Here is a 15,050-nt window from a genome sequence, read left to right as displayed (position 1 = left end):
TAAGATAACGTAAAATAAACATTAAATGGGGGTTTCAGTGTTACATTTAAATGGCCACAAAATCTAATCCAAATCAGTATAAGGCTGAGATTTGTCAGTGCACTGGGTGAACAGTTTCCTGGTCTAGGCTGAGAATTGTTAAAGGATACCTTGCAAGAACATAATTTCAGAATGTCACATGACTTGCAAAGTGAACTGATTAAACAGCTTGACTGACTCTCCCCAAAACCAAATAATGGGGCAAATAATTTCTGGACACAAGCACCAACATTGGCACACATACTCAAACATTACTTTTTTGTAAAAAACTGAACATCCACTTGAATTTTCAATAGGTGGCCAACTGAAGAATTACACAGGGGTCAAAACTTAAAAATGTTCCAATCACATTGAAAGCTATACCACATTTAACAAATATTTTGGAATATTTATGTTCAGACAAATGTATAGCTTTCAATAGGATGGGAACATTTTAAAATTTTGACCCCTACCCGGCTGCCTATTGAAAATTCAAGTGGATATTTAGTTTTGTTTTTCCTCAAGAGTAATGTTTGAGTATTTGTGCCAATGTTGCTGCTTGTTACACCATTTGAAGGATTCCTCTAAATACAACCACTGGCAAAAATTATGGAATCACCGGCCTCGGAGGATGTTCATTCAGTTGTTTAATTTTGTAGAAAAAAGGCAGATCATAGACATGACACAAAACTAAAGTCATTTCAAACGGCAACTTTCTGGCTTTAAGAAACACTATAAGAAATCAGGAAAAAAAAATTGTGGCAGTCAGTAACGGTTACTTTTTTTAGACCAAGCAGAGGGAAAAAAAAAATATGGAATCACTCAATTCTGAGGAAAAAAATTATGGAATCATGAAAAACAAAAGAACGCTCCAACACATCACTAGTATTTTGTTGCACCACCTCTGGCTTTTGTAACAGCTTGCAGTCTGAGGCATGGACTTAATGAGTGACAAACAGTACTCTTCATCAATCTGGCTCCAACTTTCATTGATTGCTGTTACCAGATCAGCTTTGCTGGTTGGAGCCTTGTCATGGACCATTTTCTTCAACTTCCACCAAAGATTTTCAATTGGATTAAGATCCGGACTATTTGCAGGCCATGACATTGACCCTATGTGTCTTTTTGCAAGGAATGTTTTCACAGTTTTTGCTCTATGGCAAGATGCATTATCATCTTGAAAAATGATTTCATCATCCCCAAACATCCTTTCAGTTGATGGGATAAGAAAAGTGTCCAAAATATCAACGTAAACTTGTGCATTTATTGATGTAATGACAGCCATCTCCCCAGTGCCTTTACCTGACATGCAGCCCCATATCATCAATGACTGTGGAAATTTACATGTTCTCTTCAGGCAGTCATCTTTATAAATCTCATTGGAACGGCACCAAACAAAAGTTCCAGCATCATCACCTTGCCCAATGCAGATTCGAGATTCATCACTAAATATGACTTTCATCCAGTCATCCACGATTACTTTTCCTTAGCCCATTGTAACCTTTTTTTCTGTTTAGGTGTTGATGGCTTTCGTTTAGCTTTTCTGTATGTAAATCCCATTCCCTTTAGGCGGTTTCTTACAGTTCGGTCACAGACGTTGACTCCAGTTTCCTCCCGTTCGTTCCTCATTTGTTTTGTTGTGCATTTTTGAATTTTGAGGCATTGCTTTAAGTTTTCTGTCTTGACGCTTTGATGTCTGTCTTGGTCTATCAGTATGTTTACCTTTAACAACCTTCCCATGTTGTTTGTATTTGGTCAGACACAGTTTAGAGACAGCTGACTGTGAACAACCAACATCTTTTGCAACACTGCGTGATGATTTACCCTCTTAAGAGTTTGATAATCCTCCTTTGTTTCAATTGACATCTCTCGTGTTGGAGCCATGATTCATGTCAGTCCATTTGGTGCAACAGCTCTCCAAGGTGTGATCACTCCTTTTTAGATGCAGACTAATGAGCAGATCCGATTTGATGCAGGTGTTAGTTTTGGGGATGAAAATTTACAGGGTGATTCCATAATTTTTTCCTGAGAATTGTGTGATTCCATAATTTTTTCCCTCTGCTTGGTCTAAAAAAGTAACCGTTACTGACTGCCACAATTTTTTTTTTCTTGATTTCTTATAGTGTTTCTTAAAGTCAGAAAGTTGCCATTTGAAATGACTTTAGTTTTGTGTCATGTCTGTGATCTGCTTTTTTCTACAAAATTAAACAACTGAATGAACATCCTCTGAGGCCGGTGATTCCATAATTATTGCCAGGGGTTGTATTCCATTATCTGCTGCACTAAGAAAAGCCCTTTATAAGACAACTTCCAGTTTTACATCATCAACAATGAGTGGATATGTTTTTGGAGACTAGGACAAAGGAAGAAAAAAAAAAAGGCAGTAAGCAAACCAGGATGCCAGCATGGGTTCCCATGATGCATCATGTCTTTGAGGATAAATGCCATCTGTATTTAGGAACAGTCATTTGATTAATCACAATTTTCAACTGGTAAAGTTGGACTATCATTATGTTGTGTGTTTGATGCCTGGTCAGATACCTTTGTCCTCACAAGTTGGTACTGGGTGAGGAAGTAACCAGCGTCACCTCCAGGGGGAGTTCTAAGTGCAAATGGTGCAATCAGCTGTGATACTTAATGCAATAGGAATAAAGTGAAGCATCATGGGAACTCCTGCTTAATTTGTCATTCCTGTTAGTGCATAACCAAAAATAAACCAGCAGAGTGTGTCTGCATTCATTCATTTTCTATCCAGCTCCACAAAGCATGGTCCACTTCAAAGCATCAATCCAGTCACTTAAATGCTTAGTTCATCTTTAATTTGGTGTAGAAACAGTTTCTCTAGCTCATGTATAAATACTGCATTTTAGTGCTGAAACTTGTCCAAAAAATGTGGAGTTGGTCCACAGTCACTTTTTTCATGTATCCTGCAACACTTGTACATAGGTTTTAGGGACCAGGGCTCGTTTTCCCCTTAAGTCACCCATGAACCACTCTGTGTCCATCGACTCCAAGTTGGTTATTATATCACCAGCCTGAGGAAGGAAAAAGAAAAAAAAATTTGACTGTTTGAAAGTTTGACTGCATATCTTAGATGAAAGGTTCAGTGATTAATAATAAAGTGAACCTGCAGAGACAGCTCCTCGTCATTGTTTGACTGGAAGTCGTACAGCGCTCGGCCTCTTTGGCCTCCACAACCGCTCTCTTGGGAAGCAGACAGCTGGTCTGTTGACAAAGATGAATGAGAAATTTTACCTGCAATTAGTGTTGCATAAATGAGATGCCCGTTTGCCCAATTCCCGCTGTAGGTTAGGTACAGTCGGTGTGCACAAACTGAAACACTCCGCAGATAGAGAACATACATCAAAAAAATAATTCCTTTAGTTTTGATGTATGTTCTCTACCCTGGTCGACTGCTGCTGGCTTGGCAGTGGCAGATCTTCGGTGACCTCAAAAGTTCAGAGGGAAGAGTCCACTGAAGAAGCTGATCTATTGAACAGTGGTCGTGACCCTGGTCACATGGTGTTGCTGTGTTTTACCTGTGCTGCTCTCAACAAAGGTTCTGGGGAAGATTCCCTCCCTGCCGTTCAGCCTGCCGTACGACCACTCGGTATTGACGTGATGTGTGACCAGGATGATGTCCCCCTTTTGAAAGGACAGGTCTTTCTCATTCTTTCCAGCAAAGTCGTACAAGGCCACCATCCAGTCTGCTCCAGACTGTGAGGACAAGAGGACGGGGGTCATCAAATGCCATCTTTGCTGATGTCATGTAGAAATGTCAGTTACCTGAGCAGGTTTGGCAGCTTCAGTATTGACAGTCGGACGAGGAACCAGACCTGGACCAAAAAAAATGAAAAGCATCCTGAGTGGAATTTTTAGCCAGCAATTAGTATTGCATAAATGGGAAGCCTGTATGTTCAAGTCCCACTTTCAGTCAGTCACACTCATGGTGCAACAACTAGGAAACTAACACTCAGTAAAGGAAACTGAAGACAACAGCGTGCCAGTGTAACTCTTCTCACCTGGCAGCGCCACCCTGGTCGGCTGTGTCTGCTGCCGTCTCGGTGGTGGCAGCCGATCTTCGGTGACTTCCACAAAGTTCATTGGAAACAGCCCGCCAAAGAAGCTGACCTGTTGAACAGTGGTCGTGACCCTGGTCACAGGGCGTTGCTGTGTTTCAATTGTGCTGCTCTCAACAAAGGTTCTGGGGAAGATTCCCTCCCTGCCGTTCAGGCTGCCGTACGACCACTCGGCATTGATGTGATGTGTGACCAGGATGATGTCCCCCTTTTGAAAGGACAGGTCTTTCTCATTCTTTCCAGCAAAGTCGGACAGCGCCACCACCCAGTCTGCTCCGAACTGTGACGCGTACAGAGTGAGCAAGAGGACGGGGGTCAACAAATGCCATCTTTGCTGAGGTCATATAGAAATGTCAGTTACCTGAGCAGGTTTGGCAGCTTCAGTGTTGACAGTCGGAGGAGGAACTGGCCCTGGGTCCCCCAAAAAAGAAAAGCATCCTGAGTGGAATTTTACTAGCAATTAGCATTGTATAAATGGGATGGCTGTATGTTCAAGTCCCACTTTCAGTCAGTCACACTCATGGTGCAACGACTAGGAAACTAACACCCAGTAAAGGAAACTGAAGAGAACAGCGAGTCTTTAACGCTTCTTACCCGGCGGTGCTCCCCTGGTCGGCTGTGTCTGCTGCTGGCTCGGCGGTGGTGGCAGATCTTCGATGACCTCCACAAAGTTCAGGGGGAAGAGTCCGGTGCAGACGCCAATCTGTCCCCGTGCCCATTCCTGTCCAACATAGGCCAGCAATTGGATCACATCGCCTTCAGAAAAGGACAGCTCGTCGCTGTGCTCCCCTTCAAAGTCAAACCTCGCCACACATCTCGGACCGCTTCAGGCGACATCAGAAAAGTGTCAAGTTTGTTCATGTAGGACAGTGCAAAGTTTTTACAAATGCAGGAACAGTACCTGATGGTCATAGGCGGTGGCTGTGCTTTCCTTTCTGGGACTGATTTTGGTGAATCAAACTAATTTGAGGAAAAATCCAAAAATGCATTCGCTTACTTCAAAGCATCTTCTGAACAGTTTACCATAGAAGTAAATGTTTATTGATCTTCCAAAAGGTCTCACTGCCCACAACCAGATGTCCCCTTTACAGTGTTTCAGAACAGAAAAAAATTTTTCCTCAACCAAATGTTTCATTTAAAAAGGTGCTATAATTGACATTGTAAACATCTTAATTGGAGTAAGTGGGTATAGTGACTGAATGAATACTTCATTACATGAGCTCATTGTTTCAGATTTAATTTCAGTGCTTCAGCAGTAATGACTGAAAATGATTCAGTGTAGTGAGTCATTTTCTGCAACAACTGGTTGATTTGGTCTCATAATTTCAAAAAGGTTTGTTTATATAAATGTGTGTATGGTATTTAGATATGCCTGTGATCATATGAGGGTGCATTGCATAGGTGTTTGACCATAGTGACCTAATTGGCTGCCTAGGCCATCTTATGTCTTGCTTATTTATTTTTTTAAACTTACCAGCACTTTGACGTAGTTGATGGGAAAGAAACCCGTGGCTCCTCTACAGGATCCTCTGTACCACTGATCATCCACCTGCTCCACCATGGTCACTACTTCTCCAGCCTTCAACCCGAGCTCATCTGCATTCTCTGTATGGAGAACATTTAAATCAAATGTCAAGACATAGAAAAATAGTTCACATCTTCAAACCCACCAGGCATTAAATGACTGCCAGGTATTTTCTTATTTCAGGGATCACTCAGTTTGCGGCTGGCGACTGTTTGCGTTAGAGAAATTTAGGCATCACCTGGAAAGAAGTCATATATGGCCTGAACCTTCATCCCACCCTCAGCTCTCCCTGATCCAGCACCCTATGGGGAGAACATGGAAATTTAAAGTGTAACATCTGAGGGTTCAGAAGAGAACCTAACAGGTACAGTAGGACATTACCTGTGGTGGTGATGTGTCTGAGACAGTGGAAAGGGGAGTGATGACCTTCATGTGGGATTTATGGACTCTGCCTTGAACCTCTCCAGCTTGGCACTGGAACGTGTTGTGGTCAATCTCCTCTAGCAGCAACAGCACTTCATTTTTCTGTTAGAAAAGGCCAACAAATGGATTTAGTGGTGCTACATATCTATGCAGACACCCACAAGGAGCCAAAATTCAGCAACCAAACCAGATAGACACACAGTCAGTTGGGAAACAAGGAATCCCCCCACACACACACACACATCCACACATCAAGGTACTGGTACATATATACCATATGCTGATAGCCTGGTATATATGGTACACAATTTCCATTAGTGGACCCAGACCATATTGGATTCTACTACAAATTCAGAAGTGCTCTTCAAAATTCCAGGCTATTTAATGGATTTTAGAGACATTATACCCCAACTATTATATGGGAAAGGAGATGGACTACCAATATGTCAATCCGGATTTGGTTCCCAGTCAGGCTTCCTGTCTGTGTCCTTGGACATGACACTTTATCTGCATAGTTTCAGTCCAACCAGCTGTACAGGGGTACCAGCCTTGGCTGCGGAACTAATCTATGACGGATTGGGGACACATGCAGGTGGAGTCATAAACGCTCATCCATGTCACACTGTGGAATCCATTGATAAATTCCAGCACCAGCGGGCCTCAGGACTCACTTATTAATCTACACCATTTAAGAGAGAGTGATCTGGAGGGTTGGTAGGCAGCCAAAATGTCACCTTCAAGATTCCTTCTAAATCTAAAAGTGTGCACAACATTTCCAAAACCGGCCAGTTTTGAGAATGTAAAAATCTTCAGAATTTGTCCACATTCTCATACTGTACGTATATATATATATATATATATTTATATAACCTGATAGACTGGCATCCTGTCCAGGATGCATCTTGCCTCTTGCCCTATGACTGCTGATATAGGTACCAGACCCCCACCCTTAATTTGCATAAACCAGTATAGAAAATAAATGAGTGATTTGCTCACAAAATACACCAGTTAAAATGTTTGAAAAGGTATGACTCAGTCATGGTAACAAGAAGAAAAGAAGCAAAAACTGATAGAGTCACCTGAAAAGACAGTTCTCCACGATCGGTCCCGTCGTAGTCAAATGATGCAATTCCATGAGGAAGTTGAAGCTGGTGGAAGAGATGTAAATAATGAAGCAGATGCTCATATCTGTCACATGATACCAGCCCAGAGGACAGCGATGACAACTCACAGTGTATTTGTTGTAGAGAATGTGGCCTGGTTTGGGTCTCAGTGGTAAGACGTGTTTCCCCTGGGACATTTGTGACTGGGGTTTAGGCAACGCCTCCCTTGGTGGTAACAGTGCTGACTGGGATCGACCTGCAGCATCAAGGTGTGGCGGGGGCGGTCTTCCTGGACCTGCCTTGGTCGGGGGCGGGCGAGGTGGGAGAGGCTTACCTCCAACAGGGCTGCAAGAGCACAACAGCAAGAACAGAAGGGTAGGATCTTGTTTTATGTCTCACATGCAAGTCCCCGTCCCTGATGACAAACTCACCGAGGAGGTAGACTTGGCTCCACACATCTACTGGGCAACTCCTGCAGAAGAATCCAATTGTATCGTTTTATTGGCAACAAAGAGTCACTGCATAAAGTGAAGCTGGCAACAGGAGACTACATGGAGTCTGGATATTTGGAAGCAATTATGTGCAATAACAAAAAACTTGAACACCACTGTTGCACCTGAAAGTTCTGCGATTGCGCTGAGGGAAGGACAAGTACAGGACTTTGTCTGTGGTCCACAAAAGGATTGAAATAACTGACAGGCTTCTCAGCAGGAAGAGGGGGAGGAGCACCGTCCTGAAAACTCTCTGAAACTAAGAAGAAATCAGATTTGACCCATTAAGGGGGTAACAGTCAGAAACCTTGGTAACATTTACAGCATAACAGGTGGAAATAACGAAGTGGTACCAGCTGAGGCCATGTTTGTGCACGAGTGGGTCAAGCATCCCGTGCAAAGCTTTATGTCATTTCCTTTTTCTGGCTTTTTTTTTCCCCTTTAATCATGTGTAAGTTTGCTATTTTTGATGTCCCAACCAGGGATTTGAACCAGACATTCCATGTCAGCTGTGGGTGACTGAAAACACTGTACATGCCAGACCTGTATGTGATGCTGTAATGCTCCCACGAATAACGGAAAGACAATAAGGCAGCAGAAGTGGGACACTGAGTTTTAAGGAGGGTCCGCGCTGATCACCTGAAATAGAAACTGCGTATTTAAAAGCGAAGCAGTGGGTTTCTTGTATTTTTATATACAAGAAATACAATCTTTTTTACAATCAATTTTAAATACAATCTTGGTTTTCTAAAGTTTCTGGTTTTGTTTTCATTCCTTTCTAGTTTTTGTTCCACAAACCAGTTCAAAGCCTTGGTCCCAACTGAAGCTCAGTTTCGCTCCCTGTGGTCTGAGTGATTAATTTGTGATGAGATTTCACACATTACATTTAAAAAAAATGTTTTGAGCTGCACATTTACAGTACATTTTAACAGAAATAGACTCACATGTGCTGGATTTGCTGGGAACCCTGATAGTTGTTGGTCTCCTTGGTGCACATTGTTTGGAGATAGAGTCTCCACTGCTGTCCACACTGTGCTGAGGCTTTAGCGCAACATGATCTAAGCACAGAGACAGCTGACTGTAAAGGATTATATTCATATTATTCTATCTAATAGCACTGCATGTCTCGGAAACCTTGCACATACAGTCAAGATAAGCTGTGGTTATTTATATCAGTCCAAGTCAAACTACTAATGTGCTGGCTTGAGAATCAAACAGACAGTCTGTTTTCCCTCAGTTTCTGTAGTTTTAGTTTAGAACTCCAGAGGCACTTATGGTTCCTATAGATCAGCACATTTTCTGTAAAATGTAACAAGTAATACCACTTACGTGATAGATTATCCACATATTCGTTCTCTCTGATGACAGAGGCCAAGCTGTGGTTGTTGATGTTAAGGTTTGGTTTGAGAGGTTCCTTCAAAGACTTCTTCAGTGGTGGCAGAGGGGGAGCTGCTGTTGCTCCCTCTTCTTGAATGGTTTTGGATCTCAGCAGCATAGGAGGCCGAGATCGGTCTTTGGTGGGTACAGTCTCTGGTTCATCTTTAATAGGCAGTGCCACGGGTTTCTTTGGAGCCTGAGGTCTCGGGGCTGGTGGGGCTGGTGCTGAGTTTTGAGGGATATCTACAGGTAAGACTTCTTCATATATATTCTCTGTACTTTGGCTGACATCAGGTTTTAAAGTTTCAGAAGGTTTATTAGCAACTGGAGGTTTGATGATCGACTTCCTGAGCTGAGGTTCTGGCTTGGAGTGTTCAACACCTTCACCCTCTTTTACGGAAGCCTGACTCTCGAAGGCCTGGATCCTGGCTCGGATATTGCGTTGGCTGTGGTTGGGGTTCATCTTGCCAATAGTATCTTCCCGTTGTGTAGGCTCATCTGATTTGTCACAGTTATCTGCACTAAAGACCTCCAACAACTCCTTTAAATATTTATTTAAGCCTTTCTCAGGATCTGTGGCAGGAGGCACATAACAGCTGTCAGAGTTTTCACACAGTTTGATTAAAGTATGAGTTTTGGCCCCGTCTCCAGTGACCTGCTTTCTGAATTTTGTACGAGGAAGGGGCACTGGGTGGTGACAGTGCTCAGAGTCTGAAGAAGAGGGAACCGTTTCCCTGACAGACTGAGCTGTTGTGTGACTATCCCAGTGTACGACCACAGATCTGACAGCTGCAACAGTTGATTCTGCTCCTTTGGATTCCTTTATGTCAGATGGTGACAGATTTAATGCAACTGTACCATCTGTAGACACAATTGTCTCACCAGCAGAGGCTTTATTCGCGGATTTGGACAGTGAAGGCCTTGGTGGTTTCTGTGTTTTTTTACCTGAGAAGAAATGATGAGGATTGTCATTCAGTGAACTCACATAAAGCGTGCTCTACCACCAATAATTCTCATTTGACTTACCAGCAGTGCTAGTCACCGTCTGCAGAGCTGCACTGCATTGTGGGACAGCAATGGCAGTGGCATCTTCCCCCACAGGGTCAGTCTGGGTGGCAGTGCAGTTGGACTGAAAGGGATCCGCAGTCGGCTTGTGTTCTTCCTGAGTCTTTTCTTTAATCACCTGGTCATAGGATGGTGGACACTAAAGAGATGCGTTTGATATTATTTTCCTACAGATTTTAAATGTTGTAATTTGTAATTTGTGATGTTCTAATGGATAATGGTCCACACAGCCATATGATTTCAGAGACTGAGGATCAGACCAGACCTACCTGGATGCTGACAGGCCAATGTGACTGTGATGGTTGAGGAGTTGGTCGGAAAAACACTGAGGCTCCTGAGAACCAGGTGTTACTATCCAGAGGTCCTGCAGAGATAATAGTGATCTCAGGCCGCCTGAAAGACGACATCTGAATTAGCCTCACACATTTGAATACGTCAGCTGGTTTCCTGCTATAGTTTGTAAAGTACTTCATGATGTAGTTATTAAAAAAATATAATTATTATTTTACAGCTGAGAGCACGGAGTAGGAACTGGGTATTTATTTGGAACTTGAGTTGTTTTACCTTCTATCTTTGCAGTGATCACTCTGAGTGTTTGTTTTTGCTGGGGGAATACATTTAAAATCCATAATTATCATATTTTACTATATGCAAGACACTGTTATATCAACATGGCACATTTGAGTGTTGGATCCCATTTAATCAGAATATTTGCTAACCACCATCAGTACTAATCTTTAACCAAACACACCACAGACGTAACAATGCAGAGCGTAAATAGCTTTTTAATTACTTTAACATGTTAATATTCTCAGTCATAAGTGGCCTTGGGTTTTGGGCTTGATGAAGCTGTAGCCCATCCCATGAGTTTACGTAGCTCCAACATCACCCCATGAGAAAAATAGTTTGGCTTGTGGGGATTCCTCTGTGGCTGAGCTGATTTGGAATTGGTTAAGTGAGAAATCTGGCGTATGAATCCCACAGAGTTACATCACTGTCAAAACATCAAACTTCTCTGGCCAGAAGCTCAAATCTGGTGAAACTAAGAAACTGCACGACAACAGTCCAGTGTTCACAAATAATGGAGGAGAATACGTAGTGTCACCTACAGCAGAAGAATCTGTGTTTGTTGCAGAGCCCAACCGATACAGATTTTGATCATTCTAAAAACTGATACACTGATAAATCAAGAGATACTCCCCCCCCCCAAGCAGAAACACAATGGCTGGTATGGGCTAATGGCCCCTTGGTGTTTGAAGAAAGAATAATTTTCTCCATATGATGGACCATCCTCAGACATCAATGGGCTTTTATGCGAAGCAGAAAAAAATAATTCAAAATGTTTTGTTAATATACTGTAAAAGCTACAACTTGAGCCAATTTAAATATGAAATTAAATATTTAAATTTCATGTTTCATTATTTTATATTTCATGTCAATTGATGATATGCATAGGTCATAAATAATATTTACAATGTTTAAAACATTAATACTGGATGGACACATGTAGGATTAGCTCCCTACTTGAAAAGTTGCATACAGTAGCTTTAATGTTATAATGTAGTGAGCAGAGAGCAGGCAGAGTTGTGCCGTCAGGCACAGACGTTCTTCCTTTCTACATGTAAAAATTTTCATTAGAGTTTTTTCTTCTTCTCAATAAATTGGAGACCAGCCAGATCGCCTTCAATATTTTGTTTGATTTTGTGCAAATGATGGCATCTCATAAAAACATCACACTGTACAGATTTAAAATCATTGTCAGCAGCGTTGCTGTTCGACAAATATCCCATCTGTGAAATCTTTCACCAATTCACATAAAACCTCAACTTTTTGAATGCAGACTCAATACAGCAACAGCGCCTCAATAAAAATGTGGATCGTTAAATGTTTTGGTTCATATTTCGGAATAAAAAGTAAGTTTATGTTTAGGAGTTTTTTTTAACTAATGTCTCAGTGATGTGGACCACATAAGGACACGATGGGCCATTATTTATAGAGCCCAACCGATATGGATTTTTTGAGGTCGATCCTGATAACGATATTTGGATTAAAAAATGCCGATAATCGATAAATCGGCTGATTTGCCAATAGATCAGCCGATATTATTATTATTTTTTAAATGAATAAAATGTTCTTTTTTGGACCCTTAACAAAAAAGGTACGAGCTAAAAGCTGAAGCTTTGTCCTCATATTGATTAACTTTATAACAGAGAAAATTTTCAAGTTCAAAAAATGCTAAAATGCAATTGGAGCAGTTAGGGGGCTATTCAAACGGGCCAACTATCACTCCTGAAAATGATCTTTGCCATATCACGTGAGGTAAATCTGCCCTACGATTGAATTTTGGAAAACCATGTGACGGAGAACCAATTCTAATTGGACACTCACATTGCGCACGTCATCACACATCTTCTATGAGGAGTACCAAGATGGCCGACGGTGGATCGAAAGTCTACGGAGTTAACTTTTCAGCAAAAAAAAAAGTAAGTTTCTATCTCATATCATTAAAAAGTTATTCATAATTTAGTAAAGCTTGGTCCCAGCCGTCGTGTACGACGGCGTCGGTCCCAGAGGGTTAATGGCGAACGGCAGTAATTCCCAGAACCCTTCCAGACGACCAGTGAATCTGAATGTTTCAATCTCTTAGCAGTAAACGAAAGTTTTTCATGCTAGAAATAAGGTCTACACAACGTGAGCTTAATAAAAAGCATGACCGATGCAATGAAGCACACTTGACACATTACTACATAAACTGAGTTAATCAAACTGAGTTGAACTGAAACAGGAGAAATGTGGGATGAATGTAATCGCAAAGTTATTACAAACAACATCCTTATAAACTTAAGCCTGGTTCACACGACAGGATTAAAAAATTATCTTTAGGTTTCCAAAACCCGAGAGACCACACACGTGAAGATAAAAAAATCATAGCTCTAACAGGTTTGGTCGTACAGTGTGTGGTGTTCAGCCACACGGCAAGGACAACAACACCATACATGAACAGATTTCATGCACGGACATTCACAGCTCAGACAGGAAATCTCGCAAAATCTCTTGAGATTAAACGTGACCTTAGAGTAAACAAACGGAGGTACTTTGTGGACTATTTAAAACACAGGGAAAAAAACGATACAAAAAGAAAAAGAAAAGGCGTTCTTTAAAGGAGTGGGGACAGCGCAACCACCGGACTTTCTGGTAAGTCAGAACAGTGCGTCCGTCACCTTGCTTTCTGACTGGCTGAACGTCACATTCAGCAGGCTGCGTACTTGTTTTGGTTGGAGGACACAACACACACTGCGATATCCAAGAAAATCCAACATGTTGAATATCCCCGATTTGCGATCGGAGCGTTCCTGACATCCTTCCGAGCAGATCAGAGTGCTCTGAACACACCACACACGTCAGGAATATCTGATAAGATTATCTTTAGCATCATCACGATTGTCGGGGCGTCCTTAAGATTGTTGGAAGGGGAAGATCGGGCCCGATATCGGCCTAATTATCCTGCCGTGTGAACCCGGCCTTACTTGTATGCTTTTGTCAACCGATCAGTGCAGTGTGACGACGAACTACGGGGGCGGTGATGAACACATTTAAGCAGGGGTGTAAGCAGCTCTCAGTTGAATGGAGTCAGAGCTCCATCTACTGGACAAACGGTGCAAGGACATTTTACATTGCAGACACAAACATTATTTCAGTAACTGTTCTGTTTATGAGAAATTATGGACGTTCTATCGGCAAAATTTCGGCCGATAGTGAGTAGTTTGAAAAGGGCTTATATCGGCCGATAATATCGGCCGGCCGATATATCAGTTGGGCTCTAATTATTTACACTGGTGTGGTGCAAATAGCTTTTGCCCAGGAACGCAGTGCAGCTTATCACCAATAACACACATTTTCCCCAGAAAATACAATTACCTGGATCTTACTGAAACATCACAAACAAGTAGCCATTAATGAACTCAGGTGAAGTGAACCAGGAATGCTCATCTGACAGAGGACATTTCAGAGACTTCCTGCATATTTTTATAGGGTATTTGAAATCTCTACTGTTTTTAAGTGATATATTATTTGCACATTTATCTCATACGTGTATAAAATGACATTACCATTGTTCCAACGTGACCAGATTTTCAACACAAACCCACCTGTTACAGATTAGATGTTGCTCCTCCCCAACGTACAGTTTGGGAGAAAGGAGCCTTTGAACTTTCATTTTATTTGTTCGATTTTTAAAGCATAAGTATTATATATACGAATATATATATATATATATATATATATATATATAGCTGTGTTGTCTTGTAGGTTAGCAGCCAAACATCCTGTGGGATGTGACATAATCACACAGACGTGTTTACGCTTAATTGTGCTCCGTAGTAAGACCCCATTCACTGATATAAAAGAGAAAGATGATCCTACCTGGAGAAGAATTAATGGGCTGAACCTGAAGTCTGCAGGTTTGGATCTTTAAGATCGTCCCTTCTTCTGGTCCAGCGAGTTTAACGTGACAGAATTACACCTTGCAGTTCCACACCCACAGACACCAGAGAGGAGGGGGCGGGGCCTCCTGTGATGAACTAGAATGTGGTCATTCAGGAAGTGGTTTTCCTACTGCGCTGCACGGCTAATGACACGTCATTCCAGTGTTTGATTTTATTTTTACACATATAAAAACTTGTTTTATGCTTTGGTAATTAGCTACAACAAACTGCATTTTTCCCTGGGATTGGACAGCAAAAATACAGCTGAGTGGGAGAGTGAGTGAGTCACTCTATCCCAGCTAGCTTGTGTAGGTTGCCGCGGAGTCACGTCACTTCCGGCAAATTGGCCAATCCGAAGGCGAGTGTTCGTACTTCCGCGACTGGCCGCCCGATGAAAACTAGAGGTGGGCGATACCGGGAATTTTGGTATTGATCCGATACCAAGTAAATACAGGCCCAGTATCACCGATATCGATGCTGATACC

At 41.9% G+C, this 15,050-nt stretch overlaps 1 protein-coding gene across 1 annotated transcript; it reads right to left on the bottom strand.

Annotated features, from left to right (window-relative positions):
* Nucleotides 1–2,815: 2,815 nt before the first annotated feature.
* Nucleotides 2,816–14,585, bottom strand: sh3d19 (SH3 domain containing 19; the record flags this gene model as incomplete). Its single annotated transcript, XM_034187790.1, has 20 exons — nucleotides 2,816–3,053; nucleotides 3,146–3,243; nucleotides 3,558–3,735; nucleotides 3,805–3,854; nucleotides 4,041–4,377; nucleotides 4,459–4,508; nucleotides 4,692–4,921; nucleotides 4,999–5,057; nucleotides 5,572–5,702; nucleotides 5,861–5,924; nucleotides 6,004–6,147; nucleotides 7,125–7,193; nucleotides 7,277–7,493; nucleotides 7,580–7,620; nucleotides 7,765–7,898; nucleotides 8,584–8,697; nucleotides 8,969–9,961; nucleotides 10,043–10,220; nucleotides 10,351–10,445; nucleotides 14,504–14,585. Coding segments are annotated over 20 exons (3,381 nt in total), but the record flags the coding sequence as incomplete, so codon positions are not given.
* Nucleotides 14,586–15,050: the final 465 nt, after the last annotated feature.

This window comes from Thalassophryne amazonica, chromosome 15, assembly GCF_902500255.1.
Source record: "Thalassophryne amazonica chromosome 15, fThaAma1.1, whole genome shotgun sequence".
Taxonomy (NCBI): Eukaryota; Metazoa; Chordata; class Actinopteri; order Batrachoidiformes; family Batrachoididae; genus Thalassophryne; species Thalassophryne amazonica.
The sequence above is the reverse complement of the archived record's forward strand: the minus strand, read 5'-3'. Positions and strand labels throughout refer to the sequence as shown.